This window comes from Solenopsis invicta, chromosome 1 (genome assembly GCF_016802725.1).
Source record: "Solenopsis invicta isolate M01_SB chromosome 1, UNIL_Sinv_3.0, whole genome shotgun sequence".
NCBI classification, from domain to species: Eukaryota; Metazoa; Arthropoda; class Insecta; order Hymenoptera; family Formicidae; genus Solenopsis; species Solenopsis invicta.
The window spans coordinates 32,389,418-32,400,190 of NC_052664.1; the positions used below are offsets into that span (position 1 = coordinate 32,389,418).

At 28.9% G+C, this 10,773-nt stretch overlaps 1 protein-coding gene across 1 annotated transcript; it reads left to right on the forward strand.

The window, feature by feature from the left end:
• Positions 1 to 258: 258 nt before the first annotated feature.
• On the forward strand, positions 259 to 7,066 carry LOC105194373 (phospholipase A1). The gene is made up of 11 exons (XM_026134423.2): positions 259 to 363; positions 515 to 729; positions 2,999 to 3,135; positions 4,232 to 4,259; positions 4,838 to 4,895; positions 4,961 to 5,105; positions 5,249 to 5,376; positions 5,866 to 6,179; positions 6,279 to 6,381; positions 6,522 to 6,545; positions 6,627 to 7,066. The coding sequence occupies exons 3-11, from the start codon at positions 3,013 to 3,015 to the stop codon at positions 6,802 to 6,804; spliced, it is 1,101 nt and encodes a 366-aa protein (XP_025990208.2). The 5' UTR covers positions 259 to 363; positions 515 to 729; positions 2,999 to 3,012; the 3' UTR covers positions 6,805 to 7,066.
• The last annotated feature ends 3,707 nt before the right edge of the window (positions 7,067 to 10,773 follow it).

The window sequence follows — 10,773 nt, forward strand, 5'->3', positions numbered from 1 at the left end:
ATAAAAAGATATAATAAACGATTATTATGAGATCACCACCTTGAGGTATTCGCGTGTCGCAGCTGAAAAAACATTGACTTTATTTTCTGAATAATAATTGGTTAACATTGTGACGTAAAATATATTAAACAATCGCTGTACTTGTTATTTATTACATTAATTGCGCGCCATATCACTTGAATCTTATATATATAGCCGTTGCAATTGTAACTCTAGAGAATTATCAGGTTTTTGTATAAATCTCTCGTTCAAAAAACAAATTAGTTTTTTTGCAAAATATTTTTTGCAAAATATCAAAAAATCGTCATTATTATTAAAAATGAATCCATAAAATTCGTAAAATTTTCTCAAATAGTAATATTGGTAGGTTGATATTTAAAATAATTTCATTCATGAGAATATTTGTTAATCCTTTATCCCAAATCGTGTTGTAAAATTTAAAAGCTACGGTAATAATTGCACAAGTTATTTATACATTACAAATGATTAATACATCTATAAATAACAAATTTAGATGCAGGGAAGACTTAGCCAGTATCGGGCATTGCTCTATATCGGATGACATTCTTTTACTGCTGATAGACGGCTTATAATATCCATTTAAACGAGCCACAGTTTTTGTAAAACGTTTTCCCGTTTTTCTATTCAGTCAGTTGAAAGATATTGTTGAGTAAAGGTGTATCGAGTGCTAGATCTGTGTACTTTCCGCCCTATCTGCTGCTTTGCCTGGTGAGTTGTTTAATAATTATTTATATTCATTTTGTTATTGGTTCTGTCATTAAATAGACTATATGTATACATACACAATAACAGAACATTTAAATAGCATGGGTACATCATGATTTTATATATCATATGACACGCTTATTGGACAATAGCAGTTTTTCCAGTTTCATCTAAGAGTTGGCAACATTTTGAATATACTGATCAGGAAAACATTGATTTTTATAAATGTCACTTGTATTTAAGAACAAATATGTTTCATCCTATACATCACAACAATGTTGCAGCAACATTACATCAATGACAAAATGTCCTTTTCTATAAATATTACAATGTAATATTGCAGCAGTATTACACTATGTTTTGGTGTTTCTAATAATATTTTAGGAGCCATTATATTAACGGATTTTGGCATATGTAACTTTCAAGAATATCGTATGCCCTTCAAGTAACTTTTACACTGAAAACCCAAAACTTTTATTAAAATATATCTCATTTATTTTTTGTGTTCAAATTCAATTTTGGGGGGTCGTTCTTTCAAGAAAGATTTTATTAAATTTAGTATACTTTATTTTTATTATATAATTATTATGTACGAAATAACTTTCTTATAATTTTTCTTGTAATTATGTATCGTTTCTGTAGAAATATACATTATTTTTTATATATCCGGTACTGAAAAATATTTTTTTAAATGTATAAATAGTTTTATAAAAATAAATTTTTATTTTAACCCTCGGAACACTTTTTATTACATATTTCCTTTATAAATATTGTTTTCGTACTTTATTAGCTATAATCTAATAATAGTACATTACAGATTCTCTTTTTTCATTTCTTTCAACTTTGAGAAAAATTTAAATATCTTGTACTGAAAACACTTCTCATAAACATTAAGCTGTAATTTCCAATAGTGTATAGATTAGTATCAAATAAAAAATAAAAAATCTTTTAAATATTACAATTTTGTCAACTTTTTCTCTTTACGTAAATAAACCTCCGTTGGTTAACTTTGCATAACTCGAAATGTGTGTAACCAAATAATAAGTTAAATAACAAAAAAAAAAACACTTAAATGTACATACATGCGTAATAATACGCTCAAGTTAAAAAAAAATGAAGAAGTATAGATAATTACTTAAATGTTAAATGTGCAAAAACCTTGAAAAAGTTTGGAAATGTTTGAAAGTAAAAGTGCCTTATAACAAATGTGTTATACATTGGCATATTAGCGTTATTGCATAATGGCAAGCTACTAAACAAATGATTCCATAAGTAATTACTAGAATTCACCTAATAACGAAGATAAAACGAGTTGCCATAATATTTACACGGCCCATAATACGACTTTCTCTTTGTCAAATTAACCGGAACTTGTGTACGGAAATGTGTGTATTTACTATAACTGTGCAATTTAGTCATTTAAACGTTTCGATAGACTTGACAAAGCGCTTATGCAAACCTATAAGTGCAGTTTAAAAGTAATTATGTGAAACATACACTAAAAAATTGTTCTTTAATTGAAATTAAAAATCCAACAATGTAGCAAAAAAAAACGACTGAGAAGAGTGAAAAGCAATTTACAAGAACAGTTTCTCGATGCTTTTTATATTTATTTGAATCACTTTCTAACAGCAACGTCTAAAGTATTATTTTATATGTTATATCTAAACTCATTTTTGTTTTACTTCTTTCTATTTCTACTTCTTTCGATCCTTCTATAAATCCAACATTAAGAAATATAAAGTTCACAATCAGACAAGAAATTGTGAGATGTAATTAAAATGAGGTAATTTTTATTATTTATAAATATTCATAAAGTTATGACTTTCAACATATTTTATTGATTTTGCAGTTACTCGTTGACTATATCTCAATGTATTTATCTTAACTTTCATTAATTTTCGCTTATTTTTTTGATCTTTTCATTTTCTCGATGAGAAATATAGTTGATGTCAATGACAATATTTTTAGACCTTTATTACGTAAAAGAAATAGAATTCGTTCCTTTAATTTTGCGTATATATGGCACTTGCATTATTATACTTTCTATTATTTTATATCATAATGACAATTGTATAATTTATACGCAATTTCGCATAAATCTCCATGTGACTAAACATCTCTTCTTTCTTTCTCACTTATTATCTTGCCAATAAAATAAATATTAATAATTAATCAAAATTTACAGTTCCAAAACGGCCTATTAACGTTTCGTGGGACGTACTTTTTGTGTTCTTATTTTTATTTTTTTTACTAAAGTTCTATTTTGCAGATAATATCTCAAGAATGTTTTTTTACTCCCTAATGAACCGCTCACCAATGATGTGGCTGGCGACGATCGTATCATTTCTCATATTTCACTGCAGCCTTTCTAATACAATAACGGCCATGAATGACGATCTCTATGAGGTAAACATTTTCTTAGTCTAGAAATAAGCATTAGAATCTTTCGATTTGGCTAGTTTCCAAGACACGTTAAAAACGAATTCAGATGAACAGTTGCACATCCCTTCGAAATCAAAAACCCTTTACTTCGTAAAATTATCGATATATAAATAATGTGAATACCTATAAGAAAATGTTTTTTTTTATTAATAAGGGATTAATTTGTCTCTTTAATACAGATTTTATTTCGTGTTTGGAATAAAGTTATACAGTGCTTAAATAGTTACCAATAAAACGTATTATTCTTTTAGCAGAACATCTTTCAATTGATTATATAAATGATATTGAAGAAAAATATTGGATAATATTGATATTTTTTTCACACTATTTTCTAAAATTATTTTTCAAAAGAGTACCCTCTGTTCTTCAAAATTTCGTTTTTTCCGGCTAAAGTAATTGTCTGACTTAAATATCGAGTCATTGTAAGTTTCTTTTGAAGAGTAAAAAACAGATGTTTTCTTTTAATACCTCTTAAAAGATATTCTGCTAAAAGAATGATACAACATTACACTGATAACTATTTAAACATTGTATAACCTTATTTCAAACAAGGCTAATATCTAGCTGTATTATAAAAAAATAACGGGTCAATCTCTTCTTAATAAAACAAGTAGTGTATTTTTTAAGTGTTTATATTATTTTATCTATCTGTAACTTGTAATTTTATATTGGACTGGATAATGTCTAAGTATTTATATCAGTTCACAATTATAACCAGGAAACTATATTTTTGGATTTTCTATAAATTTAATAAAAATTATTCAATTTATATTAAACTTATCAATTAAATGTTGTTTGACTCTGTGTGAGAGCGTGTGACGGACGCATAAGTGACAGATCACGAATTCGAATCCACACAAATAAAAACTGATAGTTCTGCTCGCTGCCATTACTATTACTATTGATTAGATGAAATGGCACAAAATGCTTAATCTTATATGTATAATGTAACATTTATTTTTTTTTACTTTTAAGGTCATTCCAATTATTTATTGTTAATTTTGACTGATATATCGGTCAAGAATACGATTTATCCTTCTATTAATTTTTTTTCTTGCAGATGGATGACGATGTAACTCCAACGATCGGTTGGTATAATTTCTTAATCTATTGTACATCATTAAAAAGTATTCTTAAGAAACATTATCGACAGCGTTTCTACCGAAAAATAGTAATTCTCTGTAATATTAGCTTCGCTTTATTAAAATTTAAAACAAGTGATAATTCTGCGTTCTAAAAAGATTTAAAGTTTCCAAATAATTTTAAAAAAGAGTTTTATTTAAAGTGATGAAAATACCATTTGAAAAATTAAGAATTAATTTCGTGATGTTTTTCATTATACAAAAATCACTCCTTTAATTTTGTTTGTAACCCCTCGAATATTAAATCGCTAAACTTCGTAGAATAAAAATCTCAAAATAAAAAAATATTTTTAATTGTAAAAAAAACGTATATCACAGAAATACGTTGAGAAGTCCTACACTCTGACTTGTTTTCTTTATTAAAGATTATTAACCTTCGACTGATTACGTTTATAAATAAAACAAGCTTGTCTTTATATCTGTTAATCTTTTTCATTACTATAATATTTTCAATTTTATTTACACAATAAGATTATATGTTGCAAATAAACTAGACATTTTTAACAATGCGTACAATTTTACAGGTGGCCTAAATTCATGTATCTTTGGCGTTAAGTCGGTGTCGATAGTTTTATATACCAGGTAACGCATACACGTAAGTATTAAATGTTAATTTAGCAACCCACTTATGTTTGATTTCTTTACAGCAATATTCCTAATGGCAAAGTTATTGGAATGAATGAATCCTGCAATTTACTTGATTCATCGAAACCAGTCTTCTTCATGACTCATGGTTTTCTTGCAAATTCGCATAATTATAACTTTTCTGATCTTGCCAACGAAATGCTAAAGGTAACTACTTTTCATACTCAAGAGTAAAACTGTAACATAATATTTCACCCTGTATCTCAAGTACTTATGTCGCACAACTAATATAAAAATATTATAAGATTTATAATAAAAGAAATATATAAAATAGCGTCTTTTTCTTATAGAGAGATTATACAGTATTTTCAATAGATTGGTCCAACGGATCATGCTATAACGACCCAGCCATCTTAAATCTTTTAGAATATCCTTTTGCAGTATACAACGTCCGTGAAGTTGGTGACTACTTGGCCAAGTAAGAATATTTTACGATAATAGATCACATTAAATAAGAAAATAAATAAATATAAATTGAAATTAATTTTTATAATTCAAACTAAATCATTTAAATATAATCACATAAATAAGTTATTATTTGTTCGTAAAGAAAATTATTCATTTGTATTAAATATTATTTGTTTAAAGTAAATATTAATTGATATAAAATAATTATATGTTGAATAGTATTAATAATATATTTATTTAAATTTAATAATTTTTCTTTTTCAGTGTACTTCACGCTTCTTTACTTATTTGTGTGATTACAAATAATTTTCATTATAATATTAAAAATCATTTTTCAAATAATATCATAATACTAATAATTAAGTGATACCGATCAATCGATCAATATAGCTCTGTAATGTTAATTCGTTTAAAATAATGGAAATCAAGTAACAATATTAAATTGAAAATATGACGTGTTTGGTTTATACATATAATTTATACACAATAATTTTTTCAGCTTCATTAAATCAGCGATCGACGTGTGCCATGTTCCATTGAGCAACATTACACTTATGGGTCATAGCCTTGGCTCTCATATAAGTGGTTTCGCCGCGAAACAGCTACAGAATTTGAATTATGGCAAAGTTCCACTTCTTATCGGTACCGATCCTGCGAGTCCCTTATTTGAATTACGAACTTGCACAAATAGATTATGCAAATCAGATGCCGAACGTGTGATAGTTCTTCACTCATCTGCCCTCGGATTACAAGTATCTTTAGGTCATCTCGATTTGTGGTTTAATAATGGATTTAGACAACCAGCGTGTGGTGGTAATAATTATTAAATTTACTAAAATGTACAGGGATAATGTCGCAAAAACAATAGTTAACAGAAAGAAATTATGAGCAAAGAATGAATTTTTGTTTCAGGTTCGATAATCGGTGGTCTAAACGTTAACTGCTCGCATAACATAGCCATTGTTTATCTAATTACGTTGTTAGATAATTATGAATATGTTGGTGTTCCTGTAGCGTAAGTTTGCTTTTTTAACGATCACTCTAACTTAAATTTTTTTCAACTAAAAGTACTGTCATATCAATTTAAACATATTTATAAGACAGAATTTACATTATTATAATCACATCTACATTATTACTTTCTTTCTTTTTCAGATCTAGAAAGATCCCGCTTCCCAAGTATGTATAAACAAAAATTTTTTCTCAAAATCTTTTATTTTATTTTATCGTATCATGTATTATGACTGTGTACTCTTGCAGCGTTATATTCGGCTGTTCTTCCGATACAACTAATTGCATTGTCGTGGATAATAAAATAATCGACAGAAGTTCCTCTACAGTAGGAGACTACTGTGTATTCGTTACATCTGAATATCCCTATTGCACTCGGAAAGATGTTAGCTGTTTCAAAAATATGTTGCTTAATTTAACACTTTAATTTATAATACTAATGGAGTTGTACAATTATCAGACTTATAATTAAGTATAGTTTAATTAAAGACGTGTATTAATTAGCGCCCCAGGTAGGAAGTTGACATTACTTTTTCTTCACTTTAACGTCTTCAAATAACGTCCTTGACATTTGACATCAAAATGACATTAGCTTGCTGGGACGTCTTTTTTTTACTCGTCACAGATTTTTATTATAAAAATTTTTCAATTATTACTGCTGAAAAGAAATAAAGTACATTTTTAAAAAATTATGTTTGTTATTTCTGTTGCGTTAATCGAGTATCGACATTAAACTAAAAAGATAAAATTAAACGAGACAGATATCTTTGGTTCATATACAGCACTGGTCAAAAGTATGTCATCTTTAGTTCTTTTTATAATAACTTGATTTTAAATAGATCTTTATCAAATTATAACGTGTTTTATTAGTAGACTAATACTGTCATCACACATCATGTACAAGGTGCACCTGCTACCACCATGTGTCTACTGTAAAATTTGGAAGGCTTTCGATTTACTTCGACAAAAGTTATATTCAAAAAACGAAAGATGACTTTTGGCCGGTACTGTATACTTGTACAAAATTTTTCTTTCATCTTCATCAAATTAATGTTCATCCGCGAGTATGATGTTGCTCATACATAAGTTCACTGATTTGACGAAGCTGAAACTTTCAGTCCAAAAAAGTTAATTTCCAGAAATCAAATTTCGGCAAGATTTCACTTCTCATCAATGCTAATCTAGTAAGTGCTTTATTTGAATTTAAAATTGCAAGAATAGATTTTGCAAATGTTGAATGTCTTTACATGTCACTTTTCGAAATATAGGTAGTAGTGAATCATAAAATAAGGTGTGCGATTATTTTTAACGAGTATGTCGATTTGTGATTAAATAACGAATTCCATCAATATGTAAACAATTATTATATATTTTATATAACTAATTATTAAAAATATTTTTTAAAATTTCCTTAGATTTCGTGCAATCTCATAGCAAAATTTTATTTCTTTATCGCGTTTAGTAATTAGGTCTCTATCGTAATTATCATGATTATCAGCCACTTAATTTTAAAATATTTATGGATTATATTGTCTGTGTAATCGCGTCTTTAGTGGAACACGAAATTTCGATGAAATGATCGTTGAAGGGCGGAGGGGCAAGACGGGAGAGACAAAACGTTTTGTCGATATACACGTGTACGGTAGACGTACGAGGAAAGTTCAGCAGCTTTGCGTAATTATCTTCTAAATCGTCTGATTTATAATTGGAACTGTCTCATAATCGACACGTTATCGCTCCGCACGTGCGGTTTCTCGTTTTTTTATTTGCACCGCTAAAATTTTCTGGAAGATAAAAATTGTTTCATCGCGATCGGTACACGTGTACTTTGGATTTTAGATAAAAAGTGTATTAAAGATCTCCTGTAGTAAAATAAACATTCGCGAACAATTTCATTCTTTTCTTTCCTCTGGCTAGTCACGACTTATAAATTAATTTTGCAGCATTACTTTTGCAAAAGAGTCAAAAAAATGATAGTTTGTGTCAAGTAAGCGAGATATGTCACACTTTCTGAAGTAATTTAGCAGAGATAAGAAATAACGCGTTACTAGTAACGAATAACTGTTACTCTTATTTTCCTTTTTAATAATGAATTTAGTAACGACGGTAAAATTTTTTTATAACGTTAGGGTGAGAATAGTCACGTTTGACAAGTAATTCGTTGGAAAAAAAGCAACTCGTTAGTTGACTCGTTGTGTAACAAGCCGATTGTCAAAAGTGACTGTTCCAACCCTGACCTTATTATTGTCGGAAAAATGATTCATCATCAAATCGCTATTATAAAGAGATAATGGTAACGATAATGACCCGTAACTCGCTACTTTTCTTCTATAATTTAAAGTGGTCAACATATTGACTCATTTTACTCTGATTTTCGATCTAAAACCGCGATTAGGCATTGATATCGAGAGATGAAAACACAGCGACCCTGATCAATAATATTGCACAGTAAGACGGTATAAGATTTCTATAATAATATATCACGTGTACGACATCTATAATAAATATATTCCTATAACTAAGACGACAGACGATCATAATATTTTACAATTTTCAAATATTGTGAAATGATAATGAACTTTAATCTAAAGCGCTTCTTAGACAGTCAATATATTGTACAATATTATTAATCATCCATGTCGCCGCTTTGTCCTCGAGATTGTCTTGAATTTTCTATCTTGAATCTCTTTACATGAACGAGGAGATCACCTTCGGGACCTTATCGACTTCGATACACGTGCGTTTGTGACGCAACCGCGCTATGCATGGTCCTTATAACAATAGTTTGAAATTGCGTGGAAGAAAAAAGTCAGCATAGAAATATCGTCGGTATTTTGCATAAAAGCCGAGAAGAAGATCAAGATGTAAAGTGCTGAAGACGCGAACGTGTATCCGCGACGACCTTCAGCGAAAAGGCATTTAAATAAACTTATTCAGATGGTAAGCGACTTTTATCTCGCTGCTATGTAGATCGCGTACACCTATGCCGTGTTTATGTGCAAATGCGAACATACGCGGGGTTAAATGTCCACGTGCGATCGTCAATACCGGGGCTGTGAAATCCGTATTTCATCTTTGATTCTCAGAACAATCGATTTTTCCACGCGCGTGAAAGCGAAGCGTGTCTCACAATTCGCTTTATTTTAATAGCGAATTTCTAACATATCCAAATTTCAATTTCTTTTTTAAACGAAAGTGTGTCGAGACAGCTATACTTGTTGTGAGGTGAGGTAATTAACAAAATTGCATTCTTCAATTGTTTTTAAGTAGAAACTACTTCAATAAAATTTCAATCGTTAGTTACGTCGTAATTAACTCAATTATATTAATTTTATAAATGTCATAAAATTTTATGAAACGTACAAATAATGAAAATTAATTTACTTTTTAAATTTTACTGTTCATATATTTCCTTTTGCTCGTCATGGCTTTGATTAAAATTACGACCCTCTTAGCTATTAATACACGTAAGTATTTAATTAATTAATCAGCGCAAAGTAATCAACATTTTGAAGTATTTGTCCCAAGCAAAAAGCCTAAACGATATAATCCAACTGATACAGTCCAGTAATTTCAAAACATAATTGGGCCGCGTATCAATCTCGATAAACAAATAATAATTGATGAACATTATATTACAATTAATGCAATGTCCCGTTATTACTCGTGAAAGAAATCGTAATACTGACTTCGGGGTGTCACGATAAACGAGAGGCCCGCATATAATTATGATAATGATTAATGACGGCATGTGTGAATTTAATTTCAATTTTCTACGAACTAATAAACTTTCTCATTACAAAAATTGCTTCGCAATAAGAAATTTTATAGAATTACTAATCTCATTTCACAGCAAAGGAGAGTGTGGACTTTGTTTCGCGTGAGCTCCATTCTTTCCCCAGCAATTCTTCCCCACAATATTTTTATTTGAGAAATCCAAATCAATCTAATATCCAAATAAAAAAAATTTCGTTTAATTTTATTTATAAAACAATTTTTGTTAATAAATTCTTAATGAATAATGAGTGGTGGCTAATATGTCGTGGAGATCACTCAGGATCATGAACTTGACAACATATGTCGAGGTCTTTAAAGATAAATCTCTTATATTAAATAATTAACAAATTCCGACTATATTTACGCAAAAAAAGGGTTTTGCAGAAGTATCTAAAAATTTAGCTGCACACAGATTTAAAAATGATTTTGTTAGATCATCAAAATAATTACGTTAAACATTAGAAACAAGTTGCTAGAATATTAAATTTTTTTGCGACTTTGCTCATCCAGCTTGAACGTTCTTCGTGATTATTTCAATGGTCCAACAAAATTATTTTCAGATCTGCACCCAACTAAATTTTTGCTTTAGCAAAATGTTTTTTCCGTGTAGATATATTTA